The sequence below is a fragment of the Numenius arquata genome, chromosome 6 (assembly GCF_964106895.1).
Source record: "Numenius arquata chromosome 6, bNumArq3.hap1.1, whole genome shotgun sequence".
NCBI classification, from domain to species: Eukaryota; Metazoa; Chordata; class Aves; order Charadriiformes; family Scolopacidae; genus Numenius; species Numenius arquata.
Genome location: NC_133581.1, coordinates 25,055,599 through 25,072,003, shown reverse-complemented (window position 1 = coordinate 25,072,003; position 16,405 = coordinate 25,055,599). Strand labels below are relative to the sequence as shown.

The window sequence follows — 16,405 nt, the reverse complement described above, 5'->3', positions numbered from 1 at the left end:
ATAAATATGTAGGATGGCTCATCTTTGTATGTAAACAGGTTGTTTTTAAACCTACTTTTTTTCTTTAATATTTAGTTTTTCTAAAATTAGTGAACTGAATATTTTTACTTAACAGAAACACTTGTGTAATTATTTATTTTTTTTTTTTAGTATCTTGGGTATTTTGGCGATGCAAAAACAAAATACAAACGAGTGTATGTGAAGTTCATTGAAAATGCAAACAAAAAGGAATATGTCAGAGTATGTTCAAAAAAACCACGAAGCAAGCCTGTACAGTCAGCAAGGTATTTTATTTCCATTTTATTTTTCATTTTGCCATATTGTTTTCATAGTAAGAACACACCTGTTTTAATAAACAAGAATTATAACTCAAGTTTATGTTAAGTCAGCTTTAAGTTGGATGCTGAGAACTGTGTGTTTTGCTTTAAGAAATGAGGTATAAATTCCTGCCATATCAAGACTCCCCTACCTTGAATCTGTGGATTGCATGTTAGAGTTGTTAGGGCTCCACGCTATATCTTTCTGTCATCTTTTGCCCTGTTACTCCACATAAGGATAGAAGCTTACGGGTGTAATGATTTTAAATTTTTTGTGTGTTGTTTTCTCCTATCCTGTGGACTTTGCAAATTAGGTATGTTTTTCCAGATTGCTTTAATGACCATCCTGTCCCAGTATACGAGAAGTACTGTGCTTTCTTCTAGATCCTGGAAAGCAAATTTAAAAACAAAAGTTGGTTGTTGAAGTTGGTTGTTGGAAGGATGTTTTTCCTTCTTTTGTATGTCCTTGCACACTGAGGATGTTTTACTTCTCTTATTGCGCCTGCCCTACCCCCCTCACTTCACCCCAAAAAGCTTTATACCTTTGAGTCATCCAGTGTAACCTCTATCCATGCCTTGAAATCAATAATTCCAGTAGTATTGCCTTTAAATGACTGGCAAGGCTAAATAAAACCCAAACAAATCTGTCACTCTGGAGTGCCATGTAAAGAACGCAGGTAAAACATAGGATGGTTTTGGTTATTCTAGTAAATAAACTGCTAGTCCTGCAAAATGTTATGACCATAAGCATCTCTCACACAGAAACTTTGGCTGTCTCTGAGATTTCCTGTCACCTTCCTTCTGATAAGGTTTTCACTGTTACTCACTTGCTAACGGTTTTGTTATTGCATTTTGTGTTGAACTTTAATTGTGCTTTTGGAAAAGGTTGCAGATTCTGTACTGTGCAAACTCTGTCATGCTTTAATGATTAGCTTATTTTATCTTCTCACAACTTAGATGATATCTGAAGGTTTTTTCTCTATATATAGGTTTTCAATAAGTATAATTTAATGCAGCTATGTTTTCTTTATCAGATGGTAGTAAACAGGAATGCAAAATATTATAGTGTTCTTCAAGAAATAACTGGGTTTTTAAGTCTAGTTTGCTCTCAAGGCAAGCAATGCCATCAGATAATCAATTTTATAAAATAATCATGATCTAATTAAAACTTTAAAGCTGGCTAGGATTTTGATGCTGTCTTTTTCTTGGGCTACAGAAGACTGTTCCAGAACCTGTTCCTCCAGTGCTCTGAAACAATCCTGTCTTTTAGCCAAAAGCGTGATCGTGATTAGCTTCTATCCATATGTTCTTCTCAGTACTGTTTTTGGCTTTTATTTCTGTCTTTCCCTGGTGTTTTTACTGCATGATGTATTTCTGGAGAGCAGTCAGATTCCACCTCTGTCTTCGTTTCACTAAGATGGATTAATCAAGTTCTTTCAACTTCCTTGTCTAAGGCAGGCTTTCCAGTCCTAGTATCTATTGTCTCCATCCGTTTTGGTTTGAAATCTTCATCTCTGACAGATGACTGGAATTATTCTCAGTGTTCCAGAAGATACTGACAATGTTTCTATTGTACATTTCACTGCTTTCCCATTTGGACAAAAAAAAATCTTGCCTGGTACTTCCCAGAATTGTGTTCCCCACCGTGTTCTCAAAACTGTAGTACATTATTAGTCCTAAAGTATATAACTTTGTATTTATGATACTAAGTTTCCTGTTTGCTTTCCTGTTTTGAGTGGGGAAGAGAAAGAAGAGGAGTTGTCTAGTTTCTTATTCCATTCCTCAAGATCCTGTATTTCTTGCATTTTTGCCCAGATGATACTCTCTCCCATCTCTGTATGGATACAATATCCCAAATTCACTTTGTCAGTGAATCTCATTGACTACTAGTATTTCTTAAGTCTGTCAAGTCTGATTTTTTTTTTTTCATTAAAGAATCAATTTTAATATTAGCTCCAATCTCCTTTAGCTCATAAATTCTCTTGACCTTGGGCAATTTGAACTTTCTGTGCCTGTCAATCTAGTTATAAAATTGGAATACTTTTTAGTCATTGGTAGTTGAGAATAATTATTAAGCATTATATCAAAAATATAGTACTATAGTGTGTATAACCTAATTCCTAGTTACATGTAACAATGAAATAAGTATATATAATCTGTGAGGAATATATTCTGGTTAAATAACACTAGCTATTTTATTAGTGCCAAAACTTTGGTGGTAATTATTTTCATAAAGATCATCTTTGTAATATTGCAGGACTATTCATTGCAAACCTAGTAGTAGCAACAACAAAACCCCTGATCCACCGACACCAAAACCAACAGCAACAAAAGTCTCTTCTGTGAAACCCAAAGCGAAACAGCCAAAGGTAAAGGCTGAACCACCACCAAAGAAAAGGAAAAAGTGGAAAGAAGAGTTTTCATCTTCCCAGTCTGATTCTTCACCTGAGGCCCAGAGTGATGAGGATGGTGAGCAACATACTATTGTTAGTGTTTAGGCCTATTTGAACTTAACTGAAAATAGTATTATAAAAATACATTACTCGATTTTGCAAATTTTTCTTTACTAGCCTCAGGGAAAAAAAATAAAATCTGTCAGTGCCATGCAAAATTGATTTCCTAAAATTTTTTACTTCACGTTTGTGTGTGAGCGAATGTGTGCAAATGAAGTTACTGCAAACGTAGTAATTGATTAACAATCAACGTGTAATTGGTTAACAATCAATTAGATAAATGTATTTTTACTACTTGCTTTTTAAGAGGGGTACAGTTGCAGGAGAAGGAGCTGATTTGATTTTCAAACATGTCTCAAGAATTGGATTCTTCTTTAATTTTCCATTGTGACCCTATGTCATGTCTAAAATAACATTCCTGCAATGCCTGTCTGCATGCAGTTGCGGGCAGAATTCAGATGTTCCTGTTGTTTTTTCAAAACCCAAGGAGAAAAAGCAGTTGACTTCTTGGCTGCTTCATTGCTTGTCTAAATGCCAGCTGTTCAAATGTAGCCTGCTGAGCAGATTTGCTGGTAAGACATTCATGGAGTCTTGGAATGTCTTGAGAGACGACGTTTGCAGAAATTCTCCGGAACGGAAAGGAATTTTTGAAGTGTACTGTGTTGATAGAAATTACCTGTGGTAGCAGATGTAAAGTGGTTTGCAGTTTTTTCCTTGTTTCCTGTATGTTTGAAGTTAAACTGTGTAGTTCCCATGCTTTGTATTGCTGTATTTCCAAAACATGTTGGCCTTGGTGACTTTAACTCTAGACAAGCTATGGTTGGAGGACTGGAGCAGTGCCTCTACTGAAGGCAGCACCTTCAAATAACATTTTTCAAGCAAATTTACCTGAATAACCATTTATGCATACAATAAAATTTGAAGTAACCTGGTGGTGATAGTCACCCATAGAAATGTGGATTTCTGAGAAAGTTTAACAGCCTTGCTAGCTAAATTACTGCAAAACAGTGGTACCATACATGGAGCCTGTGGAATGCTTACTAGTACTGGTGACTACTCCATGTGCATACTTAAAATTGCTGTCTGTGAGAAAAAAAAAGCTTCCTCAGAATAAGTATAAACAAGCCTAGCTTGCTTTGCTGGTAAAATTTGGTCTACATGTTTTTTGTGAGGTGGACAATTAGGTGGGCTTGACTTTGGTACACAGGCTCCTAAGTGACATTGGTACTTTTGAATATTTTTCTGTTGGACGATCTTGAGGTTTGTGGTTTTAGGAGGTACTTGCATTGACAAGAAACCTGCACTTAGGACGCTTTGCTTGGCTGAAGTTATTCATTATCCCTTTTCTCTAGACTTTCATGTACAAATATAGAAAAATGTTTAAAATCCCTAAAATACAGTAATCTAAATGTTGATAGCTACAAGTAGCTGTAAGTGTTTCTAGAAAAAATTGGACCATTTGTACCAGATTTGGTGTTTGTACCTGATTTTGGCATATAAGTAGTTTGAGTATTATTTCTGATTGTACACTTTTAATCTCTTGGGATACCAGTAGAGGTCACTTGTGTTTTAAGAGAGACAGCCTATAGTTTTAAAAAAACCGTAAATATTTGCAGGATACTGAGGGTAAAAAAAATCACTATATTCTGATTGATTTTCAGAGTTTGTACCTCCAGCTCCCCTTGTTACTCGCTTTTTGAATACAAGAGCTATGAAAGAGACTTTTAAGAGCTACATGGAGTTGCTGGTTAGCATTGCCTTGGATCCAGACACAATGCAAGCCTTGGAAAAGAGCAATGGTACAGTATGTTTAACATTTGTGTGTTAATATTAGATTTTAAGATTATTAATCAGTAAAGCAAGTTTTTTTTTTTAAAAAAAACCAAACTTTTTTTTTACATACCCACATCTGAAGAGCACTTTACACAAATTACTTACATGTGTGTGAATATATTTATATGTATACTTGCAGTATCTCTTTGAATAATCTGCCTGCTTTGTTACATTAGGCTTGTGCTATGAATGTCAGAAGTGAGCTCTTTGTTCCTGCCATTACCATCTCTTAAAATCTTAGCAAACATTTATTTCAAATTAGTGTTTCGAGTGTTTACTTTCTTGTGAAGAAATACATTTATAAGTAGTTCTGATTCTTGCTAATATTAAAAAATCTGCATTTCGAGCTCTGAAATCTAAAGATTCTGACCAAAGACAATTGTATTCCACATTTTCTTTGAGGAGAAAATGCCTGGACTTATTTACTATAGTGGACTCCAGGATACAAGTCAAAACTGTTCTGTTTCGCAAAATTTAGCAAAACACTCATGTATAAAGACAAAGGTCCCCCAAAAGCAATCATTTCATGTATTATTTAGTTGCAGGTGGTTGTTTTGTATTATATTCTGTTTGCTTATATTAAAAAACGTGTTTTCTATACTCTCCTTTCCTGGTTTGTCCATCAATGCACACTTACCTCAAGGTTTCATACCCATGCATTTTGTCAGTGGTCTCACTAAAAGAAAAGAAATTGACTTTATAAATAGAAGTCTCCATACTGAACCTATTTTCAAATGTATGTTGTGCAATTTACAGTGGTTTAGCAGATAACTTTTATCAGTAAGCACTTTCCTCAATTCCTTTTGTTATAAATGACAACAGGGTGATCTCTTGTAATATGGAACAGCGAATGTCAAAAACACTTACTTGTCTTCATAAAACTGCCAGTTTTATTGCACAAAAGAGGATTATCTAGGAAATGGTTTGAAATTCTCTCTTAAGATTTATGCTCTATATTGCTCTATCTTAATTTTTTATTTTCAACAAAGAAAAGTCAGAGAAGGAGCAGGATTGCAATCAGCAATTAAACTGCTGATCCAAAAAAAGAGATTTTTTTTTTTCCTCTCACATTTGAAGTTAGTTTATGTGCAAATTGGATTATTTTTTACTTCCACGTTTTATGTTAATGGGAAGAGGTATAGATTGAATAGGTATCTCATTACTATGTGTCTCTTAATAATCAACTGCTGTGGTTTTTTCATGTGTCTTTTAGATGAGCTACTTTTGCCTCACATGAGAAAAATTGATGGTATGCTGAACGACAATAGGAAAAGGCTGCTTTCCAAATTACGCTTGGATCATACTTTCAAGGTATTCTCTTCTAAATTCTAGGATTTTTAAAGTAATATTATAAATAAGCCATTTGATGCGTACCATGCAGGCACAACTTAAAACCCAGAAGGCAAATTTGTAACAGAAGTCAATATGGATTTGAAAGAGATGCTATAAATTCAATGCTTGTATGTGGCATTTGGAGAACATTTTGTGATGGAGGAGTTTATACTGCAAAGGTAAAGTTCTAGTTTTACTCCTCATGCTTTCTGGTTCATTTTCAAGCATTTTCTCTTTTAAGCTTTTAAGAAGAAAACCTGTTTGCTGTCATTCTAGAACTTAAGTGATTGTATTGCCTAAAAACCTTGTGACTGTATTGCCTAAAAGCCTAAATAAACTTTTACATGAAATAGCTATGCCGTGGAGCAGGTGTCTGAACTTTGAAGTAGAGAACATGATCAGAGTAGTTTAAAACCAGGACAGAGAGACTCAAGAACAACTCTTTTGTGCACTCTTTCGTGTATCTTCAGTATGGATGGTTGGGAAAAGTGGGGATAACAAGCCCATATTACAGCAGCTTTGACACAGTAATAAAAAACAGGTCTGGATGTGGACAGGGAAGAGAGCAGCCGTAGCATCTCAGTAGAGAGAAGGTAAACAGGAGGATAATCACTGCAGTTTTTACCGTTCCCACCTTCCAAGCAACAATACAGATTTTGAAAGTGTGGTAGTGTGAGTTAAGGTTTTCACCCTTAGCTGTCAATGTCTATAATCAAACTGATTATTTCATCCTGTAACAATATTGAGACAAACAACAGTAAAGCAGACCTGTCTATAAACACCATCAGATCAAGTTTACTCTTTCGTCTTGTCTTTCTCTTGTCCCCTTATGTCCACAGTACAGAGATACGTGGAGAATTAGTTATCTCTCTACTGCCGTGTGCTTATTTCTGAGAGCTAGGTGAGGAGGGAGATGATGGCAGACTTGACAGTTCTGCTTTTTCATCATGAAATCTTTAAAAGATCTTTTTTCCCCCACAGCGCATTCCTGGTAAGTCTTGTGGGACACTAAGCGACCTTGTTTCAGGGATGAGAACATCATTAACCAGTGAAGCTTTAATTCACGTGATTCTTGGACTTTTTATTGTTAGTTGCACTGTTTTCCCAGCAGCTATACAATTTGTACCTGCTTGAGCAGAATTTCTTGTGGCTTCCTCCTTACAGTAGGAAGGCCTGGGGAGGGCTGTGTGCTTGCAGACGGTACACAGAGCCTCAGAGAGGGAGCGTGTGTTAACCCTCCATTTCTGGTTTTCTTCTGTGGTAAGAGTTTGCAGAGAAGATAGGCCACGTTAAGGTAGGATATGAATTTGTAGAATTCTGGTTACATTCACAGACACCCAGTGTGAGAGGTAGCTTATTTTGTTTTTTCCCCCAATTTAAGGGAAAAGCACTAATATAATATTTTGTAATACTAACATGTAATTACATCTGCTTATCTGTTGGAGTTCATAACTAATACAATAGCTTTGCTGTGTGTTCACTTAAAAACTTTAGAGAAAGGGTACATAATCTGCTAACTTAAGCCTGTATTTCATAGTATGATCTGCAAGAAATTAATGGAGTTACAGATGTAAGGAAGGGATCTGCTTGTGATGTAAACTGTGAGATAAAAACCCTTTTATGTTTGCCTTCTGGTATGAAGGTATCAACCTGTGCTATGCTTAGGTCAATATTTCGGATAAAAATGAAACGGCTGTTTGTTATCATAAGTGTTTGTGTTTGTTAGGAAAATGTGTTTGATACTCTCCAAGATTGAGGTTAATCTGATACAGGAAAGTCTGCTTCTGTTCCAGCTTTGATCAAATGACTAGTTCAGATATTAGAGCTGAATGGGGCACTGAAGCAAGCAGTAAGTGAAAAATATCATTAGCTTTCATGAGTATGGTTCAGTTTGAATATTTTTACTATTCTGCATTGATAAGCATGGATGAATTTAAGATAATTTTCTTCCACTGGGTACAATCAATATGGGATATTTTAGCACTGTACTAAAAACCAAATCAGACGTGGAAATCAGCACCAAGTCAGGGTTCAGTAGTTTTGCCTGGAACAGTCTTTATAGTTCTAACAGTTTATCACATCCTTTGGGTTACAGTTTTTTTATAAACAAAATTAGAAAATATTACTGTTGCTTTAGTTGAAGCTTGGTAAATGAAGTATCTTAGCTGAATTGCGTAGATCTAATTTGAAAATAATTATCACCATTTTATGTCTTGTGCTCTCAAAGATGCAGAAATTGCTAGTATTTTCTTCTTTATTCTAATTCAAATTTGTCTATTTTAGGTCAGTGGTCTGGCCATGTAAACTGTTCTGGTTAATAAAAAACACTCCAGAGGAAGGCAGAGTTGCCAAAGCCCCTTGACACTCCAAGTCAACCTTCAGGAAGGCTGTTACAGTGGACAGAAAAACTAAATAATTTAAACCTGCTGAACTTGTTCCAGTTTGAAAGCATTGCAATGAATATTGTATACAGCCAGGTTAGCTAGTCGAGGTTACTGCTACCACTATGCAGCTGTCTGTGCAGTACACTTTATAACTTTTTACTGAGAGAGTGGGTTTTTTTATAAGGAGAAAAATAGCTGATGCATATAAAGTACTAAGAAATTGTAGGCAGGGGAGGTTGTTCTAGTATTTCTTGTTAAAAGAAAATACAAAAATTTAGTCAACTTCATATTTTAACCCAATAGTCCAAATTAGGTCCTTAAGCTGCAGTGCACCATTGATACATTTTTCTGTGTGCCTGATTTCCCCCCGCCCCTCATACTGGAGTATAATACAAAGAAATAGGTGTGCATTTAACTCAAAATATTTTTTTTGTCAGGATCAGATCATTAGCATAACAGAACTATTTTAAAGCAGCTGCTACCATAATGCTGTATTTGTGCAACAAAGATGTATTCCAGTTTACTCACGCAAATAATGTCGAACTGGTAGAAATGCAGTTCACTCCCATGAGTTAATGTGTCTTACAAATTTGTGCTTTTTTGAACCAGCCATGTACTTCACTGTGTATAAGCTTTTCTACCTTACAAATATGGTAAGGTGCAATTAATTTGTATTTTGCAAAAGCTGGGACAAAACCTATGAAGATATTTAGGCATCCAGTCCCTCTTCCCATGCCTGACTAGGCATTAAGTACTTACTCAACTCCAAGTAACTTGGCCTTAGAGATTGTTGGGTAGAAATGGAATGGGAAGCATTTTAAAAGGTAAAAATCGCCTAGTGGAGCCTTTTTTCGCTCTTTCTAATGAAAGTATCACAGATGATAATCTGAGATACAATAGAAGAATCTTCTCTTGAAAAATTATAGCAGTCAAGAACTGGTGGTCGTGCTTTTCAAACTGTATATGGTTGCTTGATCTGATAAAGACCTTTTATCAGGTCTTTGTGGAAGAATAAATTGTTTTATAATAGGCTGCACTCTAACCTTTCAAAGAAAAATGGCCAATTTATCAGCAGTCTGGGTGGCTGGCCATTCTTGAATTTTTCATAATCCTTTCTCTTTATATGCTCTGTTTAAAGAACGCTTTGGAAAACTTTCCTGAACTGACAGTGATCACTCGGGATTCTAAGACAAAAAGTGGAGGAACTTCTGTGTCTAAGATCAAAATGAATGGTAAAGCTTACAACAAGAAAACACTGAGGGCTTCTAAATCAACCACTAAATTAGCACAGGTGAGTGTTCAGAGGGTTTATTACTGCCACCATCTGAGTTCTAATATAACCACTTCTATATACAATACTGCTTCATGTATTGGGTTTTTCGGTAGGTTTATCAAAATATAAAATCTTTGAGTGAGGTGCTTTTTCTGTAATAAGGGAAACAACATTTAAAGCAGTATACTAAATCATTGTTTTAACTCATCTGTGAAACAGAGTTATATTCCAGTAGAGAGATGAAATATAATAAATAATTTTATGGTTATTCCCCTATTGAAATTCTATGTTTAGACCCAAGTGCTCTAAGTCTTCTGTGGCAGCTACTCGAGCTTGCAGGAAGATGAAGTGGTAGCGTGCTGCTCCCCTGATGCGGGCGGCAGTCGGTAGGTGGAGGTGGATGGGAAGGGAGAGGTGAGCCCAGCTGTTGCTGTGCTTCTCTCCCGGCGTAGGCAGCCAGCGGAGCCCCGCTGCAGCCCCCTCGGCTTCTCTCGCCACCAGAGCAAGGGCTGAACTTCAGAGCCCCATCCTGCGTAGCCGTCAGCCTCCTGCGCTGCTGCTAAAGCAGCCACAATTTGTCTTCCACATTGCAGTTGTGGTAAAATCACTCTGTAGCTCGTAATCGTAACACTTTCTTAAACTTGCTCCAAAATCTCTGAAGTAGATGATGCAATGGCTTCTAGATCAAAAATGAAAAATTAGTGTTAATACTGTAAGAGCTGAGATTAGGTAACACTTTTTAAAAATTTAGTTCTGTACTGCTCATTTCCAATGACAGAATGAAGCTGTGTATCTTAAGTTTTTTTTTTTTTGAAAAAGGCATGAAAAAGTAAGATTGTAAAGCTTAAGATGTACACATTGTTAATTTCCCTAGTATTCCGAGGAAACGCTCTGACTAGGTTTTCCTGGGCACTGGCTCACGTAGGCTTACCTCCCAGCACTAAATAGTGGCTAGACAAATGACCTGTAAATATAACCCCACCTCGTGTCTTTTTCCAAAGCAACATAAGTGTTAGATAAGTATAGGTCAGCTCTCCTGAAGCACAAACTATGCTTTTTCACACTGCTACCCATTGATCTGCTAGAAAAATAGTTAAGCTTAAGTAATTCTTGCATTAGTTTTTGAGAAGGTGGGTGTCTTGCCTGTTTTAGACTCACAGTGCATTCAGGAGGATTGAAAGCATTCTCAAACCTGGTTTTGATAAAATAATGGAGGATGGAAAGTGGAGATAGGAGATAATTATGATGTCATATAAATTATAGTGTACTAAAATATGTCAAAGCAATTATTTGGATGAAGTATTCCCGTTTCTGAATTGTTGCAAAAAAATATGTTTCTAGAATAAAATGTCTATCATACTTCTGTCATGGAAAATCACATGAATTTACCTAAAATAACTGTTCTTTCTGCAGGAGTTTACAGTAGATCCAGAAAAAATACATTTGTATTCTTTGTATCACTCACTCCATCATTACAAATATCACATATATCTAACATGTAAAGAAGAGGTAAGCATTATTCTCTTTGAAATACTTTCACATTCCTTGAGAAAATTTATTGATGTAATTGAGTCCAACTAGAGAGACTGTTCTCTTCTTCTTGGTAAATGAGTATGGATTGTGGCCTCCTATTTTAATTAATTTTCTGTGGCAAACAAAAGGGTATGCTGAGCACATATGTTGCCTCTAATGGGCACTGCTGCCCAGAACATTTAGGTATGAGGCTTACAAGATCAGTGTGAAATCAGTTTCCCTCAGGATAGACAAACATTCTTCACTGTTCCAATATAAACTAAACAAATTTTATCCATGTGTGTAATTCCTCAAATCTAGGAGCTACTTTTTGTCTTAGAATGCCCACTCCTTTATTTTTTTTCTGCAGATCCTTGGTGGAAATATTCCAGGTAGCAGAAATACCAGAGTTGAGCTCTGGACCAGTTGCTAAGAAATGTATTTTGGGGGGCCTTTTTCCTTGTTTTTAAAGCGTAAAGGTTTTCTTCCAAAGAAGAGTCTTACTTAACTGCAGAATATTATGAAAATAAAAATTCTGAAATGCTGACAGCCTAACGTGTGTATATGTATGCATCTTTCTTTTTCTTCCCCCCTTCTCTTTTTTGAATAGATTTCTTCTGTTCAGAAGAAGAGTGCAGATCTAGGACAGGAAGAGATTGTGCAGCTGTGCATGAAAAATATAAAATGGGTGGAAGATCTTTTTGAAAAGTTTGGTGAACTTTTGAATCGTGTTCAGCAGAAATGCTCATAGCAGAAATGCTCATAACAGAAATGTATCCCAAATCTCACATTTTTCTACGGCACTAACCTGATGGAACAGAAGGCTCAGAGAGAGGCTCTGATTTCTTTTACAATGCCAGACTGCGTTCTTGTTCGTAGCCATTTTTATTTCTCTTTATGGAACTTTGTACCTTGGCTCTTGCTAAGGAAAAGTGATGCTGCCAAGGAAATCAGTCCTTTGGAGATGGAACTAAATGTAAACCTAACCACATTTTTAACCTGAAGAATTATTTTGTAAACTATTGGATAACTTAGCTTTATTTTCAGAAATGTTTTTGACAAGTGATAAAGCATGCACTACATATACTTTTTTCTTTATTGCTAAAAAGATAGCAACACTTAAAATACTACAGATTTTTCCATCCCTGACTAAGCAACAGGAAAGTCAGTGTTGGGGTGAACTAGTTTTTACATGTCTGGCCACCAAATTTAGAGTTTGTACATTTTGTGAACAGAGCCGGAGTGACATCAGCTTCTGCATACGTATGTTGCCATCATAAAATCCAGAAATGTCATTATGCTTTATGGACTCCTTTTACTATTGTCATGTTCAGGAGACTGAACATGGAGTTGGTGCAATCCTATGACTGCTTTTTGTGTCAAATTATATTGTAATGAAAGACAATGACCTTAACTATTTTCCCTGTTTTGAAGAAAAAAAATATTTTCCTTTATACTGTGTTTTTTTTTCTTTTGGAAAAAAAAATTCAATTGTACATTTTATCTCACTAATAGTTGTATTTTTCACAGAGAAAATATTGTGGTTAAATTGTTTCATGTATCTTTGTAATACACTTTCCATTGTTTTCAGTAAATCCTATTCATTTATATGTTGATTTCATATTGTAAACTATGTATCTCGAGGTAACCCTTTTGTTTATACAGGTTTGCTTCAGTGTTAACCAGAATAATGCATACTAGACTAGTTTTGCTTTAAGTGTAGTTGTGTTAGACACTGCAATTATTTTCTGATACGTGAAAATAAATTTCTTACTAAACTAGCACTTGATTAACTGAGAGTTTAAATGAAGAGCTACTACACTTTATCTTCGTCAACAAAGATTGATGATTGAATAGACTATATGCAGTGTTAAACACAGCTCACATAATTGTTTGTAGAACTGGCAGTTGCAGAGCTGTTCTCTTTTTGGTGCCTTTCAAGTCTTCAGACGTCTTTGTAGCTTTTTTCCCCTCCGGTTTGTTAACAGTTAGTAGTGCCACTAGTCACACTCAGACAATGAATGTAATGGGCTCTAATCAGGAGAACATTTTCCTCAAATTTGCCAACAGAATGCCTTACTGAGTCATTCAGAGTGGATATGTACTCTACTGGCGTCCTAAAAAAATAGTCACGTTGGTCTTTTTTCAGATAATGCAGAAAAAAAGTTCATTCCTTTATCCTTTCACTGCCACTTAGTGCCTTAATTTCAGCCAAGAAAGCAGGGTTCACTATTCATTGGCCAAATGAAATAATGTTCATCGCCATTTGACCTTTTTTCCCATTACCTGTTTTGATCCTATTTAGTTGTTAAATATTCATTAGACTTTAGAACTATAAAGAGTTTAATGAATAGATGTGAAAATGAAATGATTTGATCTTGACTAATCAAATAGATGTTTGAATATTAAAGTATGTACAGAATTGTAGCTGATTAGTTTTAGAACCTTGTAGGATGTTTACCATATTTCCAAAGCTTTTCATCTTTTAAGAGCAATAATTCTCTTACAATTGGTATGCAGACTACGGTGAACAGAAAGGGGTACGTGTCCTTGCCTTCTTTAAAGCTTCTTCAGAGTAGTTTTGCTTTAAAAAGGGAGGTCACTTATCATGTCGATAGATGCATTGTGCTACTGCTACGTCTGCTATAATCATGGAGAGCAAGATGGGTTTTGGTTTCGGAAGAATGCGCAGATTTTGGAGCAATCATCAAGCTAATGAATTTTCAGAGTGAAAGGGAGGGTAGGCACAGGGTTGAAGAGTTGCTGTTGTTTCAGTCGTACTGTGTTGAATCTGGTAGGAGCTAGAGTTTACATGGTGAAACCAAACAAAGTTACCAGCATTGGCAGCAATCAGCTAAGATTATTATAATGTAAATATGCACATTGGAGATACGGTAGAAATGTGCCTGGTATACTCTTTAAACGGTAGTGGGGGCTTCCCAAATCTACTTAGTGTATTCCCTTATTGGTGGGGGTGGTTGGCAGTGTTTGTAGATTCATGAGGGGCGTTTACGTGCCCAGGCAGAGTTCTGTTGTTGCATTACGGTGATGTGCGCAGCACAGTTTGGGAATTCCTAATCTGTACTTTTAAAAATGATTAGGATGCAGACTGAAGGAACAATAAAGTTGGCTCCTTGATGGTATAGTAAAGAACTCGTCAGACTTTGTGTGTCTCGTGTACCTTCCTAATATGACTATGAAGCAACTAATTGAGAGAGGTCTCTGTGCTTTCTAAGTTATTTCTGTACTGCTACTGTATACTTACTCTAGATTTTTGAGTCTAGAAGTAGCTTTGGGAAGTTACTTGGTTTAATCCAAGTCCTTAGAAGCTGAAAAAAGAAATGAGAGGCTTTTGGAGTAGCTTGTCCCTATTTAAAAATAAGGTAATTTTAGCAACAACTATTTAAAAAAAACCCAAACAACAAACAACTGGCCAGGATGCTCTGCACTGCCGTAGAAGGTGACCTGCCTTATTTTTGGCTGGTTTATTCCCAAGGCCAGTTAAACAAGCACTGTGCCTGTAGAAGACAGGGGAAAACCTGGCCTGAATAAAAATAACTGCCCCAGACTATTAAAAATTAATATAATGGAGCTCCCATCTTTGTTTCGGACTGCAAAAATGGTGGCTGGATTATTAATTTACCAAATTAGAATACATAAAACATGGAACTCTCAAGTGTGTTGAAGGATCATAAATCAAAATAAAGCTTTGTTAGTGGGACTGAAGAGGTTTTTTTTATACTGAAGCAAACTTAGAAAAAAGTCAATGTACAAGTTACTTTTTTGCACAAATACTTTGCTTTGTTTTTCGCATTTTAGATAATTAATTCTGCACCCACACCTCAATCTTTTTTCTTTTTTTTTCTTGAACTAACAGTGAGGTCTTTATCCCTTAACATCTGACAGTGGAAATTGAGCACTCATTTGACTGCAAAAGAAGATGCACTAGGAAGGAGCTAAAACCCTCCTTAGACTATGAATTAGCAAACCAGAAATTAAAACAGTTTCATGATAAATTATTTGGGTTTTAATTCCACTTTTTTTTTTCCTTTAGTATGGCATCCCTGTTTACTTTAGGTTTGTTTTTATTGAAATACAGTATTTCTCTTAAAGGCAGGTTTTCTTTGAGATGCTACTTCCAAAGTTTTGCTAGCAAAAAATCAGAGACAAATTTGGATTGAAAAACTGTTTCTGCAAATGGCTAAGGACTTTAGGGTCTTTGAAGTTCTGTGACGTGTATTGTATTCATATATTGTCGAAATGATATGCTACTTTTTAAAAAGTCAAATCTTACAGACTGTCTTCCAAGTAAATGATTTCCATAGGGAAATATATTTTAAATATTATTTAAATATTTACTACTATTTAAAACAGAAAAGCTAAAACTATGGTCACAAAATGTCAGTGTGTCATCAACCATTTCTTATTTTGTTGCCAACACTTGACGTTTGGTCTCCCTTACCCTATTACATATCTGTGCATTACACAATGCACATTCTGCCATATCTTATTGTTTAAGCTAATATTAACATGTCATTGTTAACAAATGCATGTTTTTCTGTGTATCTCCTCTACATATGGCAAAAATGAAGCTAGGGCTAATTAAGAGACACTTTATGCATTCTTAGTCCAGATTTTCAGGTGGTCCGTAAATACAATGTATGGAAATGTGAAAAAGGACGGTTTTGTACCATTCATGATGTTATTAACTAAACCCATTAAAGTGAAAACACTTTTTAAACAAAAACTTTATAATGCTTAGTCATTTATTGTTAAAATATTAAGTCTTGAAAAGTTAGATTGATGAAAAAAAAATTGGCAATTTAAACTAAGTGTTCTGATCTCAATATGAAGAAACACAGTTCTAGGGGGTTTTCCTTCATTATATTACATGGGTTGTGCATGTCTGGTTTATCTGTTTTTTTACATTTATGGGTTCTAAATGTTCTGAATTAATTTTCACAATGTGTCTGCAACGTCTGATCTTGATGTGATACGTGAGAAGCCAGACAACCGAGATGAGAGAGACTACTGCTGTGATTTAGGCGCTTTTTAGCTATACTATTCTCTTTTGTTCTCATTCTTTCTAAACTAGGGTATCATCTCTGTGTACCTATGGGAAGAAATGGTGCTGTAAAGGGTTTTAGTCTTTTTTTTTTTTCCCCCCAATTATAATGAATTACTCTAGATACTCTTACAAATATTTTTCTCACACACAGAGGGCTGAAGTCCCATGATATGGATATTGGCCATAAGACACAAGTTAGGCCTTCTGCGAGTCACTTGCAGAAAAAAGTGGAT

The 16,405-nt window shown here is 35.8% G+C and overlaps 1 protein-coding gene across 3 annotated transcripts in view; it reads left to right on the top strand.

The window, feature by feature from the left end:
* The window catches only part of QSER1 (glutamine and serine rich 1), a 46,929-nt gene extending 31,087 nt beyond the window's left edge, over positions 1–15,842 (top strand). Inside the window, exons 7-13 of one of the 3 annotated variants that reach the window (XM_074148518.1) lie at positions 151–284; positions 2,575–2,786; positions 4,432–4,569; positions 5,817–5,914; positions 9,458–9,610; positions 11,006–11,101; positions 11,715–15,842. In XM_074148518.1, the coding sequence (XP_074004619.1) occupies positions 151–284; positions 2,575–2,786; positions 4,432–4,569; positions 5,817–5,914; positions 9,458–9,610; positions 11,006–11,101; positions 11,715–11,855 (972 nt within the window). In that variant the 3' untranslated portion in view covers positions 11,856–15,842. The remainder of the gene's footprint in view (positions 1–150; positions 285–2,574; positions 2,787–4,431; positions 4,570–5,816; positions 5,915–9,457; positions 9,611–11,005; positions 11,102–11,714) is intronic. The other 2 variants (XM_074148519.1, XM_074148520.1) reach the window with 2 other exon arrangements.
* The last annotated feature ends 563 nt before the right edge of the window (positions 15,843–16,405 follow it).